The sequence below is a fragment of the Aythya ferina genome, assembly GCF_964211825.1.
Source record: "Aythya ferina genome assembly, chromosome: 4".
NCBI lineage: Eukaryota > Metazoa > Chordata > Aves > Anseriformes > Anatidae > Aythya > Aythya ferina.
The window spans coordinates 64,135,367-64,148,977 of NC_140300.1; the positions used below are offsets into that span (position 1 = coordinate 64,135,367).

Sequence of the window (13,611 nt, forward strand, 5' to 3'; positions counted from 1 at the left end):
TGGTCCCAAATTTCGTTGTTAAGGGAGGAGAGGAGGAGTTGTGCAGCGCTCCTTGATAAATGCTCATTTTAATGTTTCTTCTTTCCAACAGAAAAGTGAGAAAGAGGGGGTAACACACCAGTTTTCACAGTGCTTAACGTAATGAAACCACAAGCCTAGATGAAGCCTCTTGCAGCTACTGCAGGTTTGGGGTGGCCAATAACCACAATGAAATGCCCAAAGGTGAAGCTTACCCAGAATATCACAAAATATGGTGTTAGAATGAAAAAATACATTGTTTATACAGTAATATCACAGCGTAACAAGTGAGACATTTTTTAGTGCAGCCAATTCATGATTTCATATTAAGGAAATGGCAACCTCTTTCCACCCGAATATGCTAATACAGGTTGACATGAAAAACCCGGTGTGACTCTGCCCATGATATAATTTAATGGCCATTTCCCAAAGTGCTTCTTCTGTCCTCTGCGGTTCACTTCCTTGCCTCTCTTTTACTCAGTATAAATACAAGCTCCTTTAAAAAAAAAATAAGCGGGGAAAACAAAAGGCAATAAAGCCGAAGCAACAACCAGAAAACCCATTTGGAACTAAATCTTCCAATACCTTATGGAAAAACTGCTGGAACGAGTTTTTGCCCTTTCCAATGGACAGATGTTCTCATCAACGAGAAAATTAGAACTTGATGACAAACTCTGAGGTTTAAATGTCACTCCCTACCACTCTGGTTCAAATAAAAATGGAAGTGGCATTAAGAGAGCAGTATGCAAGCACTGCAGACTGGTAATTTCTTCTAATTAAAAAACAGAGTTTACAGAAGCATTTAGTGACGCTCATCATAAAGAACAAATCTGAAAGGAGAAGGCTCCTTTCTTGTTTTCAGTGCCCAGCAAGCTACTTTGCCACTGCTAGTGAATTACCTTTCTCAGTCTATTCAGGAGTTTCCGACTCGATGTAAGAAATTTCTAACACCTTTAAAAAAAAAATTAATCTCAGAGCTACCAGTGACTCCTGCAGAAGGCAACCTCCTGAGCACAGGGTGTAAGGTGCAAAGTGTGTAATTCAAGCAGCGCTTCTGTGACTTATTTTACTCGTGATGCAAAAAGGTACAATTGGACTCAATGGCTGGGCAGTACAAGCAAACATTTCTAATACAAGTATTATTTTACTTCTGTAGCATGGGAGAGAATACCCCCACAAGAAATGCACCCCTCGAAGTGCCACACGGACTGTCTCTTGGAGCCTGGGCGCCCTTTCTGGAAGATACGCTTCAGTTAAAGTCAAGTCATTAGGCTCACTACAAGGGGAAGCAGATGAAATCCAATCGAATGCATTACAGAGGTCAGGCTAAATGAGCTAATGGTCCCTTCTGGTCTTAAAAAATCTATTAATCTAATTTAATTCTCTGTTCTACTCTTCATACCCGAGTCAATTTAAACTCATTTATATGAAAGGAACACATTGCAGTGGCCTTACACAACGCACCATGCACTTTTCGGCTACCCAAAAGCTTTGCTTAGTTCCCACCAGGCTCAGAAGGAGGTTTTTGTTGTTTATCTGCAAGAAGAGCTTGTATTTACAAGGAAGGCACCAGGCAGAGGACCCTGTCCCAGCCCAACACTGCTATTTCTTTGCTTCCCTCTCCCCCAGCCCTTTTGAGCCTGAAGCATCTGGTACTTTGTGAGGACACAGACCTGAGTAGGTATGTAACAAGAAACATTTGCTTATTCAGTGCCAGTCCTTTTAAATTGTCTTTTATGTTTCACTGAAATGTACCCTAAGTCCTGTTGCCTCTCAGCGCATTTTAATCAAGCAAAAATCCTATTACAGTGAAGAAATCCCATTGCAGAGAACAATCACTGTGTTGTTTTAATGGACGCGTCTCTTTCACCTAGGCCTTCATCATCTGCTTTGCCCCCTGATCACAAGCACACCCTTGAAAAAAGCCTTTTCGGAACAAAAATGCAGGGCAGATACCGTGACTCAGCTTCACATGGGCAGTCACTGTTTGTTTCAGCTTACAATTTATACTGTCCTCTTCTGCTGATTTAGACACGAATTAGGAAGTCAAAGTGCCCATTCCTTCCAGGACTGGTTCCTGAAGTCCAGATCCAGACTCCCACCAACTCTGGAGGCTTTATCTAAAGAATGGCTCTCCAAAATCTTCGGGATTTTGTTCCAGAAACTTTTTTTGTTGTATTAACCTTTGCCTGTACACGCTTGGAAGACTGCTTACCCCCCAAAAATGAACACTGTTTTATTCTTGCTTTTTTTATTACCAATTCTCTTGATTTAACATAATCACTATGCCAAAATGCACTTCAGGAAGGTATACTTCAATGTGTCCTTTTTTTTTTTCTAAAAAAAAATATTTTTTTCTAGGCTTTGCCAGTCTTCCCATGTCAGGGTGTTGACAGCATCACTGCCTAGCATTTCACAGCCCTTCACGGCTGGTCCCACTTCTCCAGAAACATGAAGATCTAGGAACCAACTACAAAAACTCTTTTTGCATGTTCAACGTAAATTCAATAATTTTCCTGTGATCAAGCCATCAGTCCAACCCTACCACGAGAGTTCAGCTGGGTTTCTGAGTACTAGGCTGACATTTCCACTTCTCCTATATCCTTTGGGTACTTTTCATCCCTACAGTTATACCGTAGGTGTCTGGAAAGTTTACTTGCTGCTACATTTGAAGGATGTGGGGATGCTAAATCACAGCTTCCTCAAGTCAAGAGAAGGCTCTGTAAAGCCTCCTTCAAAGGTTCACTAATCTTGTGGCTTACTCCTAAAGAGCTTTTTTACTCCTCTTTAACCTGAGTATCAAGGCCAGCATCCTGAAAAGCATCCCTTGCATCCTCTGCTTGCTTTGACTCTAAAGCAGAAAGCGTCAGGGCATCTGCATCAGCTTTTTTTGACCTAAAAAAAGGAAAGAAAACCTGGCATGGCAGCACTGCAGAGCGCTGGCGGCACTGAAGAAGTTAATTAGCAACGCTGAACAAGGCTTCAGGAGACGAGTCTTAATAAGTGGTGCTAAAAATATTACAGTATTCATTTCCAGAACAAACACAATCAGTGGTAGACAAGCGAGGAGAGCCATGGTGGAGGTATTTTCAGTGGGGAGCAGGAAAAAGGCTGCTCATTGAAAAAAAAAACATAGGAAAAAAAAAAAAAAAAAGCAAAAAAAAAAAGCTGGCACGTGAGGAAGGAAGCCTTGTCCCCATGTCATAAGCCAAGTGAGTAGGTCTGCAGCCACACCAGAGCAGAGCTGCAGGGAGCACAGGGTGTTTGCACTCTGTGGGGTGAGCCATGAGGAATTAGGTGCAGAATTATAATCTAAGTTGAGAGGGCAATGCGTTGAGAAGATGCCGTTTAACACACGTTTAATGTCTTTTTTCCCTCTGTGACCACCCCGCTACCTCCAGCAGCATATCCAAAAATCACCTGTCTCCTTTTGTTCTGAAGCTTCAAAGTCAAGTTTTGCTTAATCACTTCTTTCTCACTGACCTTCCTCACTGCCAACCCATGCTGGCTACCCACCAGCCCAGTCCCAAAGCACTCCAGCTTGTAAGCCCCCAGGAATTGGACACGGACACGTCCCAGCCTGTGGGGAACAGGAGCTGTGACTTGCGTGCAGATTTTATATCAAATTCCCATATGGTTTGCAACGGGAACAACTCAACTCCAAAGAGATACAGCAGCAGCCCAGTTTAGCTCCCCACGGGATTAGTTCTGCTGTAACATCTTCTGAGGGTGGCTTAAAGAGGTGCCCCAAAGAGGACTTCTCTGCCTCTGCATGGTAAGGCTGCCTCCCGTTCCACACCCACGGAGAGAAGTGTGTTGTTACTTAGGAGAAGGTAGCAACCACATATTTATTCGTACTGGAGAGGCAGTGAAGATACTCCCGCTGTGCTAACCAAACAGTATTAATATTTATGAAATGCTCCACAAAGGGAGTATTTTGAAGCTGAGGAATCTTGCATTTTAAGTTTTCTTTTCTTTTCTTTTTTTTTTAAAAGATAGAGGAGGGAGCTCAAACTTCAGCTTTCTTGGTAAAAGGCAGAAATCAGTAATTTTAGAGAAGTGTCCAGTGGTATGAGGCTTTGTTATTCTGTAATCTAACACTGCTTTGTAAAGAGGAAAAAAAAATAATCAAAAACGAACAGAGAGATTAGGCCTCAAACTGTTGAACAAACATGAGTTCACAGAATCACAGAATCACAGAATTTTCTAGGTTGGAAGAGACCTCAAGGTCATCGAGTCCAACCTCACAACCAAGTGTACAACCAAGTTGTGCACTTCTGGATCCCAGTGTGTCCCAGTTAGGTGAAATATCCCCCGTCCTTCTAAGCTTCATGTACTGGCTGTCCAACAAATGTAGGTTGAGATGCCAGCTTTGTTATAAAAGATGAAGAGTCTTTGTGCTGCTTTCCTCACCTCCGAACTTAGACAGGTCTTTCTGTCTTGAATAGCAAAAAGGGGACTGAAATATTTATAGGATAAATGGGACAGGCATGTATGTGCAAATATCGAAGGATAAAAGCCAAGGCTCCGATTCATGATACGAATTAGCAAAGGTTGCTGAAAGCAAGGGCTGGTCTCTCCAAAAACCTCCAGCAGCACTCTGCAACCAGCAGCTGTCACTGTAAGCAACGGAGAGGAACGGGAGGGAGAGAGCTAGGGATGCTCCTAGATGGGAGGAAAGCAACTGGAAAATAAAAACACAGGAGAAGCTGCAATTAAACACTCAGCAGCTCCCTAAAAACGGCCCTTGTCTGCCAGGAGAAGCTGCTCACCCGAAGGGCTCAGCTGGCCTTTTAAAATGCGGCCTGGATTCAACTCCAGAGATGCTAAGCATGTCTTATCGCACCGGGATCTCGGAGCGATAGCAATTCATATCCTGTGCACAAGTGGGGTTTAAGATTCGGCAGCCCTTTTGATGCATTTCCCAGGCAAGGATGTATGGCATTAAAGGCGAGCGGTGCAGGAAGCCGCTCTCAGCTACCTATTAGCACGTGACAGCTCTGAAACGTTCAAGATCCTCTGCCCACTATCCACATTACTCAGCTGTCAAAGTAAAGGCCTCAGATTTATGATGTGAAAATTACATTTTAACGAGGTGTCATATGTGTTTAAAGTTCTTATTCATCACCATACCGCCACATCTTTTACCCAAGACACAAATGCACTTAATTAGCATATTATAAGGACGGAGGGTTCACCTTATCTGCATTGTAAAACTGCTTTAGGAAGAAAAAAAAAAAATAACACATCGCCCTTACCGAATAAAATGGTTGCAATCACACGTCAAGAGAGCATCCTGCAATATTTAAAGACAAACGTGAAGGATAAAAGTTTGACAGGCACCCTCTGAGGTTTTTAAAATATCATGGATATGGATGGAAGGCTCGCATCACATTTCATTACCGGACTGGCACTCCACAGTGTTAATATGCAATATAGGAAAGCCACTTAAGCACAAAGAGGCTGTATTATAAGTCCTATATCATGTCACTATCTTTCTTATGTATAGGGCATATTTATTTATTAACTTCTTACAGCCATTAAATAGCCAATATTGTATTTCCAGGGTCTCCTGGACATAACTTAATGGGAAGAACAAAATGTCTCCTCAAAAGTAGGAGGTCTGCATTTTCTTTCCTGCCACAGAAAATCGCTAGTGGCCTAAATGGAGCTTTTCCAGCAGAAGATAGCTATGGCCAGGCAACGAGGGCAGCACTTCTTTCCCCAATGCCTCATGCTCCAGTGCTACCATCCACATGCCTGCAAAGAGCTCTGCTATCACCAAGTGTCACTGCAGGTGGCTGCCACCATACCCGGATCCCAAACACGCACGTAGGGATCCTTATCTCAGTGCTGCTTTATCTCAAGGCCTTGCTGCAGCTGCCCAGTGAACACACAGGAGCTATGTGTGCCCTGCTGAGGGGGCTGAAGCTTTGGAAAGCCACGGTCGTGCCCTGCCCACATAGGCCACGTACCCCTGGCCTCCACCGAAGCCCTCCTGTCAGGCTCCGCCATTTCATAACACCCAGCACGCAGTGACAGGCTGTGCCTTAATAAAAGGTTGCTGGTACAAATCACACTGTGAAAACCACCTCAGGGCAGGTTCTTAATCACTCCGTGCCATCAGAGGGAGGTTGGGGTTGAGAAGGGTTGTGGCTACAGCTGCTGACCCTGTGCCACAGCACTCGGTGACACGTGTGTGTCACGGCACAGCCGCCCCCATCCCTGCAGGGTACAGCACTGGGGTGGGCACAAGGGGTGCTGGTGGTGTTTTACACCACACTGAGCAGCCATCTACCCCAAAAAGACCACGGGGAGAAAATCTTTGGCTCTGGGCTTCTTCACAGCTGAGCTACGGGACAGGGCTCCCAGCTCTTTACCTCTGGCCTGAAGGACCCGGGCATCCTGAGCTCCCTGACAAGAACAGGTTTTCAAACCTTTAGAAGATAAAACTTTTCCTCTGGCCCACCTGGCACTGGAAGATATTGGCTATTTGGTGCTGGGCTGGCAGCTGTGGAGGAGCCACAAGGCACTTGTTTGTATGCAGCGATGTGAGGGAGCGCGGGATCGGAGCGCTCAGCTTTTTGGAGAGGAGGATTTGTTGATACTTCCCTGAGTTTGTTTATGCAGACTCTATCACAAGTGGGTGATGATTAAAACGGGTAACTCTGGTGAATATTAAGATTGATTAGGTTGTAGAGAATTTTTCATTCTTGTTAGTACAGGCAGGTTTACCTCTCTGCACATCTAGTGGGGTACAAAAAACATCGACCCGAACACCTTCTGCGTTAAGCATCTCGAAGCATGTGACAGAAAATACTTCTAGATTTGCATTGCTATTCTCACTATTTCATCAAATCAGCAAACTCAAGATCAGCTACCCAAGAGAAGAAAAAAAAAAAAAAAGGAGAAAAAAGAACTCAGGAGCATTTATTGAGAAACACCCTCAAAAAAAAAAAAAAAAAAAAAAAAGAAAAAGAAAAAGAAAAAGAAAAAAGAAAAAAGAAAAAAAAAGACTTATTTTAGAGGCCAAAAGCTGAAGGAAAAATGCTTCAAAGATTTTTGGTGCCTTTAGGTTCACTTCTCGAAGTGAATGGTTTCAGAGGGTTTGCAGGCAGTGAGGAGTATTTGCTTTCAAAACTGCTTTTGTGATAACTGAAAATAATCCCAGCCAAATCCAAAAATTCAAAAGGAAAAGAAAAAAAAAAAAGGGGGGCAAATCCTGAAAAGGCACCATTTTCAATTTTTGAAAAAGAATAACACTTAGTTTAATTCAATCCAGAGCCCTGAATTGTTTCTAGGTCAGATGAATCCAGCTTTGTAGCTCACCTAAGATTGTAGTATTTTTTTTTTGTCTTTCCTTGTACCTTTAGCTGCTAGAGAAGCCAAGCATGGAAACTCCTGATTTTGACACATTTTCTGTGAGATATAAAAGCCCATTTTTTCAATCAACGAGTTGGAAAAGCTCTATGACAGTGAAGATCTCACAAATGCACCAAACCTACTTGAACAAACAGACCTTTAATTAAAACATACAGAAAGTGTTTAATCACTGTGAAGAGTAAGAGGATATGATCTCTGCCTTTCCTGTAAGACAAAAGACTTCTGCCTCCTTCCAGGTTCCCTGGACAATCTGGGAAAAGACTAAAAATGTTTAACTCTAAGTGAACTGGACCCTCCAGCACCTGTTTTTCTAATTTCACATATCCTTGAAATGCATGATACTAGAGATTTCAAATATGTTTCAAATACGTTACTGGCTATTTTGGTTGCTAAATACATCACTTTTCTTGTTATGATCAATGTTTTGGTTTTAAGAGCTCTGTTTCTAAAACTTCACCCTTAATTGTTTTTTAACAACCAATTTGTTTGACCCATCAATTTTACAATCGTTCTTTTATTTTCTAATTAAGCTGATATTGTTTACATATTTTGTTACTCAAACTGTAAAGCTACAGATAGTAACTGCAAAAAACATTCTCTCTTTGAACATTACCTTGCTCTAAAGAAAGTGAGAAGCAATGGCAATTTTGAAAGAGGGAGAAAATATCCACAGTCCACTATTTATAAAAATGAATTAATAAATAAAAGAATATTAAAAAATATGTCCTAGGTTTTTACTGCTTTCCCAGTATTGCATTGGCTCCTGTTCTGCTCTTTGATGGAAGAGCCATGATGGGTTTAATCCAGCCATATATTTACTATTATATATGGAGCAACGCAGGATGAAATTTCACATTAGCCATAAAATGTGTTGCGTTGGATCCTGACCTCAGGAAAAAAAAAAAGAATCACACGGACCTGGTCTACCAGCTCCTCTCTACAAAAGAAATTGGTGTCGAGCAAGTGTTTGCTCACCTATCCAACTAAAAATCAGTGCTTCTGTTTCACTGACTAGCAAAATAATGTTCCCACTAATCAGGCTGTGGGGGTAATAGAGCACTGAACTGGCTCTGCAAAGATATTTTTCTTCACTTTGAAGTGCCGTGGCCCATTCGAGTTGTCTAATTGAAAATTTCACTTTCTGTCAGAGCAGCCCTCTCAGAAGTCCTGTAAACCCGTAAAACAGTGAGGTAACGGGATACGAACACAGTTCTGCCAAACAGGAAATCCCAGCAATTTTCAGAAAAGAGAAATGCATGTAAAATTCAGCTTCGTGCCCACATTACAAAGCTATCAAAAATGTAGGAAAGGAACATCCGAGAATGCTTACCAGATTCCCTGACATCAGCTTAACCCTCTCCTTTCCAAGATCAAAAGCAAACATTTACCTCAGCTTTCCATTATAGTCACTCTTGGGTTTTAAATTCTCATCCAGACATCGGCGAAATTAAAGGGGCAAACAGAATGACATGAGGATACATCAAAGCCTTACACTTAACACATTTCCATACCTCTGCAAGATTTTCAGCTGCCCTCACATCTCACCAGCTTAGACACAGTAGGGAAAATGGGATGTGGTGAAGGCATTTATTTTTTTCACCAAAAAAAGTGCAGATTTGAGTTTTTCATTGATTACAGCTTTTTTATTAAAGATGCTATTACTGAAAATGGTCACCTTATGAAAACCCGAGTAGTAGAGAGTCTACTGTAATACCTGTAAATGATTCACTGAAAAGGAGAGAAACCCTGTGAAATATAAGGGATGCAACTGATTTTCAGTCCTTGGGGATAACCAATAACTCACAAATTGCTCTGCTTCACTCCACCACTCAGAAAGTACATGCTCATCATTAAGCTGGGAGAATGAAAAGTATTACTTCATTTTTTGCTCATCTGAGATCTTGCAGAGGTCAACAACATTGAAAGGGTCCTTGCTCTTCCCTTAACAGTCACGTGGGTTTGTTCATTTGCCTCTTCACGATATTCTTCTCCTCTTCCTTACGTTTTTGTATAAAATTGGAAATTCACTGCTCTTTTACTACTTCTGTTCCACCCCTCCCCAGATTTTCATATTGCCAGTTTCTTTCAGCATCTCTTTTTATTTTTATTTTATTTTTATTTTTTAATATGGATGACAGGCTGCACAAAGGAAAAGAAAAGTTCAGCAGCAAAAACCTCTTTGCTTGTCTTTTGGCAATCTGAAGCTTTAAATCCACTGATCTGCTTCCTAGCATTTCTTATTATCAAAAAACAATATTTTTGGCATAAACACGTTACTAACCAAGTAGTTTACTGTCTACATTATATTTCTTTCACATTCCTTTTTCAGCATTTCTAAATACACAGTCCACCACAAGAAATACCTGATAACTCTGACTAAAATATGTTTATGTATAGCAGTAATCATTTGAAAAATATTGAGCAGTTTGAAAATTCTTGCACCACCAAACAAGTCTGACCACAATTTAGGCTAAGTCATGATACTAATCAAGTAGCAACTGTGACCACGATAGTTGCAAAATGATGAAACTGGTAATCTTTAGTGACTATAACCCAACTAAGTAATTACCAGCGTAATTTATGACATGAAAAACACATGAGAAAGCTGGAAATCCTCTGAGGACTGGATGTTCATATCTTAGAGAAAGTATTCAAAGACATAGACCCGAATGAAATTCAGAGGGGAAAAAAAAGCAACTTTAAAGAAGGAGAAACAAACCAATAATTTGGTAGATTTTGTTATCAGTTCCTCTCCTGACTCTAGAGATACACTTGTGGGTGCACGCTCACGTACGCAATTATTGTTGGCTTCTGTAAAAGGCCCGGACTCCCCCAGCTTAATGGAGCTAACTCATTTAAACTGGCTGGCAATTTGCCCCACACTGTTTGCAGTGACAGCATCTTCCATGCTTCATTTTGCCAAAATTCCTGCAGAAGGGATGATGATCTTATGTACGGAGCAAAATTCAATTAAGAAGAAAATAGTGTTACTATTCCTGTGATGTGAGAAAGAACACGGACGTTTGGAGACTGTTTTGGGTTAGCTATGGGTAGCACACTCCTTTCTCTATTTTGTTTCAAGCTAAGACATTAAAAATATATTCTGTGTGTATTAACGACTGAATATCCATCGTAGGTCTTGTGGTGGGGCTAAATTTACAAACACAGGCAGACCATTAACACAGAAGCATATTTCAATTTGACACCTTATTTGTGTGGACAAATAGAAAACCCAGTTTATATTTTGGTTCAATATCGAAACCCTTACCTGCTCTGCTGTCCAGTGGGCCAAAATCCAAGGAATACTTCACTACATGATAGTTGTTCCATACATACAGGAGGTTGTCCCGGGGATTATAATCCACAGCAGCAATGTACTGATAGGAGTTTGGAAAGGGCACATCCACCATGCTATCCTTGCTTTGGTCAGTGTTATATATGTAGTCTATTTTATTCCCCGTGGCTTCATTGTCGTCATCTTCATACACAGACTTCACCACATATAAAATCCCACAGATCATGAAGGCGTTAGAAGCTGACCTCTTGTCATAGGCAGTATCCCATGTCCCTTCTATCCTTAACGTGTAAGGGTTTAACTGGCTAATGACTATTTTGCCATTATTTTGTTCTGTTGCATAGATTACCCACAGCCCGTTCTCATCCACAGCCAGGTCTATATCAGACTTGCCTCCCCAGCGGTAGGGAGAGGTGTCGTGGTAATTTGCGTTAGCTATGATCGCCTCCCCGCTTTTTATTCTTGTCCGCAAGTCAAACTTGACTATGTTTCGGGTTCGCTCCTTGTTGAAGAACAAAGCCCCATCGTACACCACAAATCCCGTGCCATCCACGCGGTGTGGGAGTTTGTAGGTTGTGGTTGGCCTCCCGGCGATGAAGTCGTCCTTGGAGGAGTACTCCGTCAGCGTGTCCGTTCGGTACGGCGTCCAGGGCATGTAGTAGATCTTGTCAGATGCCTGCAGAGGGTCTTTGCACCAGGCACCGGACTGGTGGTCAGATTCGAATAAGTGCTCGCTCTGGTATACTCCTTTTAGCAGTCCAGGGCAAAGAAAAACTGTTGGAGAGGAAAAGAATTTCAAACAAAAAAAAACAAAGTTAGTGACAGTCCGGGGGTGCTTGGCCCAAACACTGAAACAGCCTTTTGGTCTGCAGTAGAGGACACTCGAGATCAGAGGAAACCCACAAGCAACGACTTGTAACTGGAGACCAGCCTTTCCAGCGGCCAAGTCTCTAGAACAAGACTTGCTCCACCAAATGGATTGTTTTTCTGCTTTTTCTATCAACTTCGGCTCATTTTCTTATTGCTTTTCAAATCTATTTTTACAGGTGTACTTACTTGGACCGCTCGCCTTTGTAAACTCTGAAATGAGTGTGTGCCCCCAAAGGATTTCTGGGTTTGTATTTCCAGATTACATTCTGCAGTGAATCTGTACCTACTAGGTGAAGGAGTAAACTCCCGGGGAATTGTTCCACATAGTTATTTTGAACAGCCCACTGAAGAGTGGCCTAGAAATGGAAATAAAAGAAAGAAAGTCCCATCCTTATAGCCCAAGTGATATTAAATATTTAACGGGTACCAATAGCAAAGCAGAGGCGAATCCCTTAGCAACTCAGAAGAGCATTTAAAGCAAAGGGAGTGGAAGGGAATACCCAACTACAGCCCAGTAGTGTAACTAGGAATGAGGTTTTGGAAGCCGCTACAGGACACACAAAACATGCAGTCCACACAATTGAAAATGAATGATGTATGAATGCTGAAAGGAAAAGAAAAGGAAAGAAAGCAGAAAGGAAGGAAGAAAGGAAGGAAGGAGGGAAGAAAGGAAGGGAGGAAGAAAAGAAGGAACGAAGGAACAAAGAAAGAAAGGAAAGAAGGAAAAGCATCAAGTTCACTGGAGAGGAACCCAAGGTCTAGATTTTAATCAGTTAAAAAATGTCCTGTTAAATATAGTAGTGATTCAAACTTAAGAACATATACCTGCTATTGTTACATGAGAGGAGCACAGAGGAGCAGTTGGACTAACCAGGGTGCTTTGCTGCTCAGACTTCGGGGGTGGATGAGGGGGACTGGCTCGTGGCCGAGGCATGGGAGGAAGCTCTGGGCTGATGTTGGACTCATGGAAAGGCCAACAGCCCAACCGGCTGCATGGGGAGGCAACAGCGGGGTGTGAGGGATGGTGCGGGGCAAAACAGGTTTGCTTGGCCCTCACCATCCACGTCAGCACCCTTCCGACCCAGAGGGGCTGCACGTGCTTCAGGGGGAGAATATTTGTTGGTCGGTTGTCATGCTGATCTTCGTGAGCTTGAATAACCACCACGATGAGATAGGCAGCGGGGAGCCACGAGGAGCCATCCCACCGCGGGATTAGGGTAGCACAGGGCCAGCAGATGGGATCCCACATCTGTACTCCCTGCTTGGAGTTTAACCAATTATTTCTGAAACTTCAGAAATTGGTAATATCCGCTGGAGAGCGAAACAGGAGGAAAATCAGATTTAGCAGCTGGTGTAAAAGCGTATTGCTCTACTGGAGTCTTGGTAACCACCCCAAGGAGCTGGTACAGGGGTGCCATTTCTGAAAGGCTTTTGCAACGTAATTAGATATACTTATGCACATACATATGTACGCGTGCTTTCCGAATTCTTCGGGGCAGGAGAAAAGGGAATTATCTAAACCTTTGAATAGAAATTTAATGAAAGGAAGTGGCACTGGTAAAACTTTTCAGCAAAAATGAGTTATCTCGTGAAGTTGAGCAGCAGAGAGACTAAATAAACTTTAACAAAAAAGTAGTGAGAATTAATGACAGAGTATTTCAACTAAAACGTTAAACTGTTAAATAACTTAGCCTATACATAAGTAATATATATATATAATTTGAAAGGTATTTAATTACCTTTTTGTTCCACTTCTATTGTAGAGAGAGAAGTAAAGAGAGAAAGGAGAAAAGAGAATAGATTAATGGTACTGTATTGGCCAGGTACTTTTCTTTACCTCTTTCATATGAAAAGGAAGATTTAATAATTTACTTTAGATACTACTACATTATGTGAACATTTTAAATATATATATATATATATTTAAAGCCCTTCCGCCCATATACACTGAATAATATGCAGATAAGCTGATCAAAATACAGGCATATTTTAACTTTACAAATATTTTAAGAGGAAAAAAAAAACAATACTTGGGACATACCAAA

General features: G+C 41.8%; 1 protein-coding gene across 1 annotated transcript in view; it reads right to left on the bottom strand.

Moving 5' to 3' along the window:
• Positions 1 to 13,611, bottom strand: part of ADGRL3 (adhesion G protein-coupled receptor L3) — a 519,229-nt gene that overhangs the window by 155,605 nt on the left and 350,013 nt on the right. Inside the window, exon 8 of the mRNA XM_084516776.1 lies at positions 10,670 to 11,470. Within this exon, the coding sequence (XP_084372902.1) occupies positions 10,670 to 11,470 (801 nt within the window). The remainder of the gene's footprint in view (positions 1 to 10,669; positions 11,471 to 13,611) is intronic.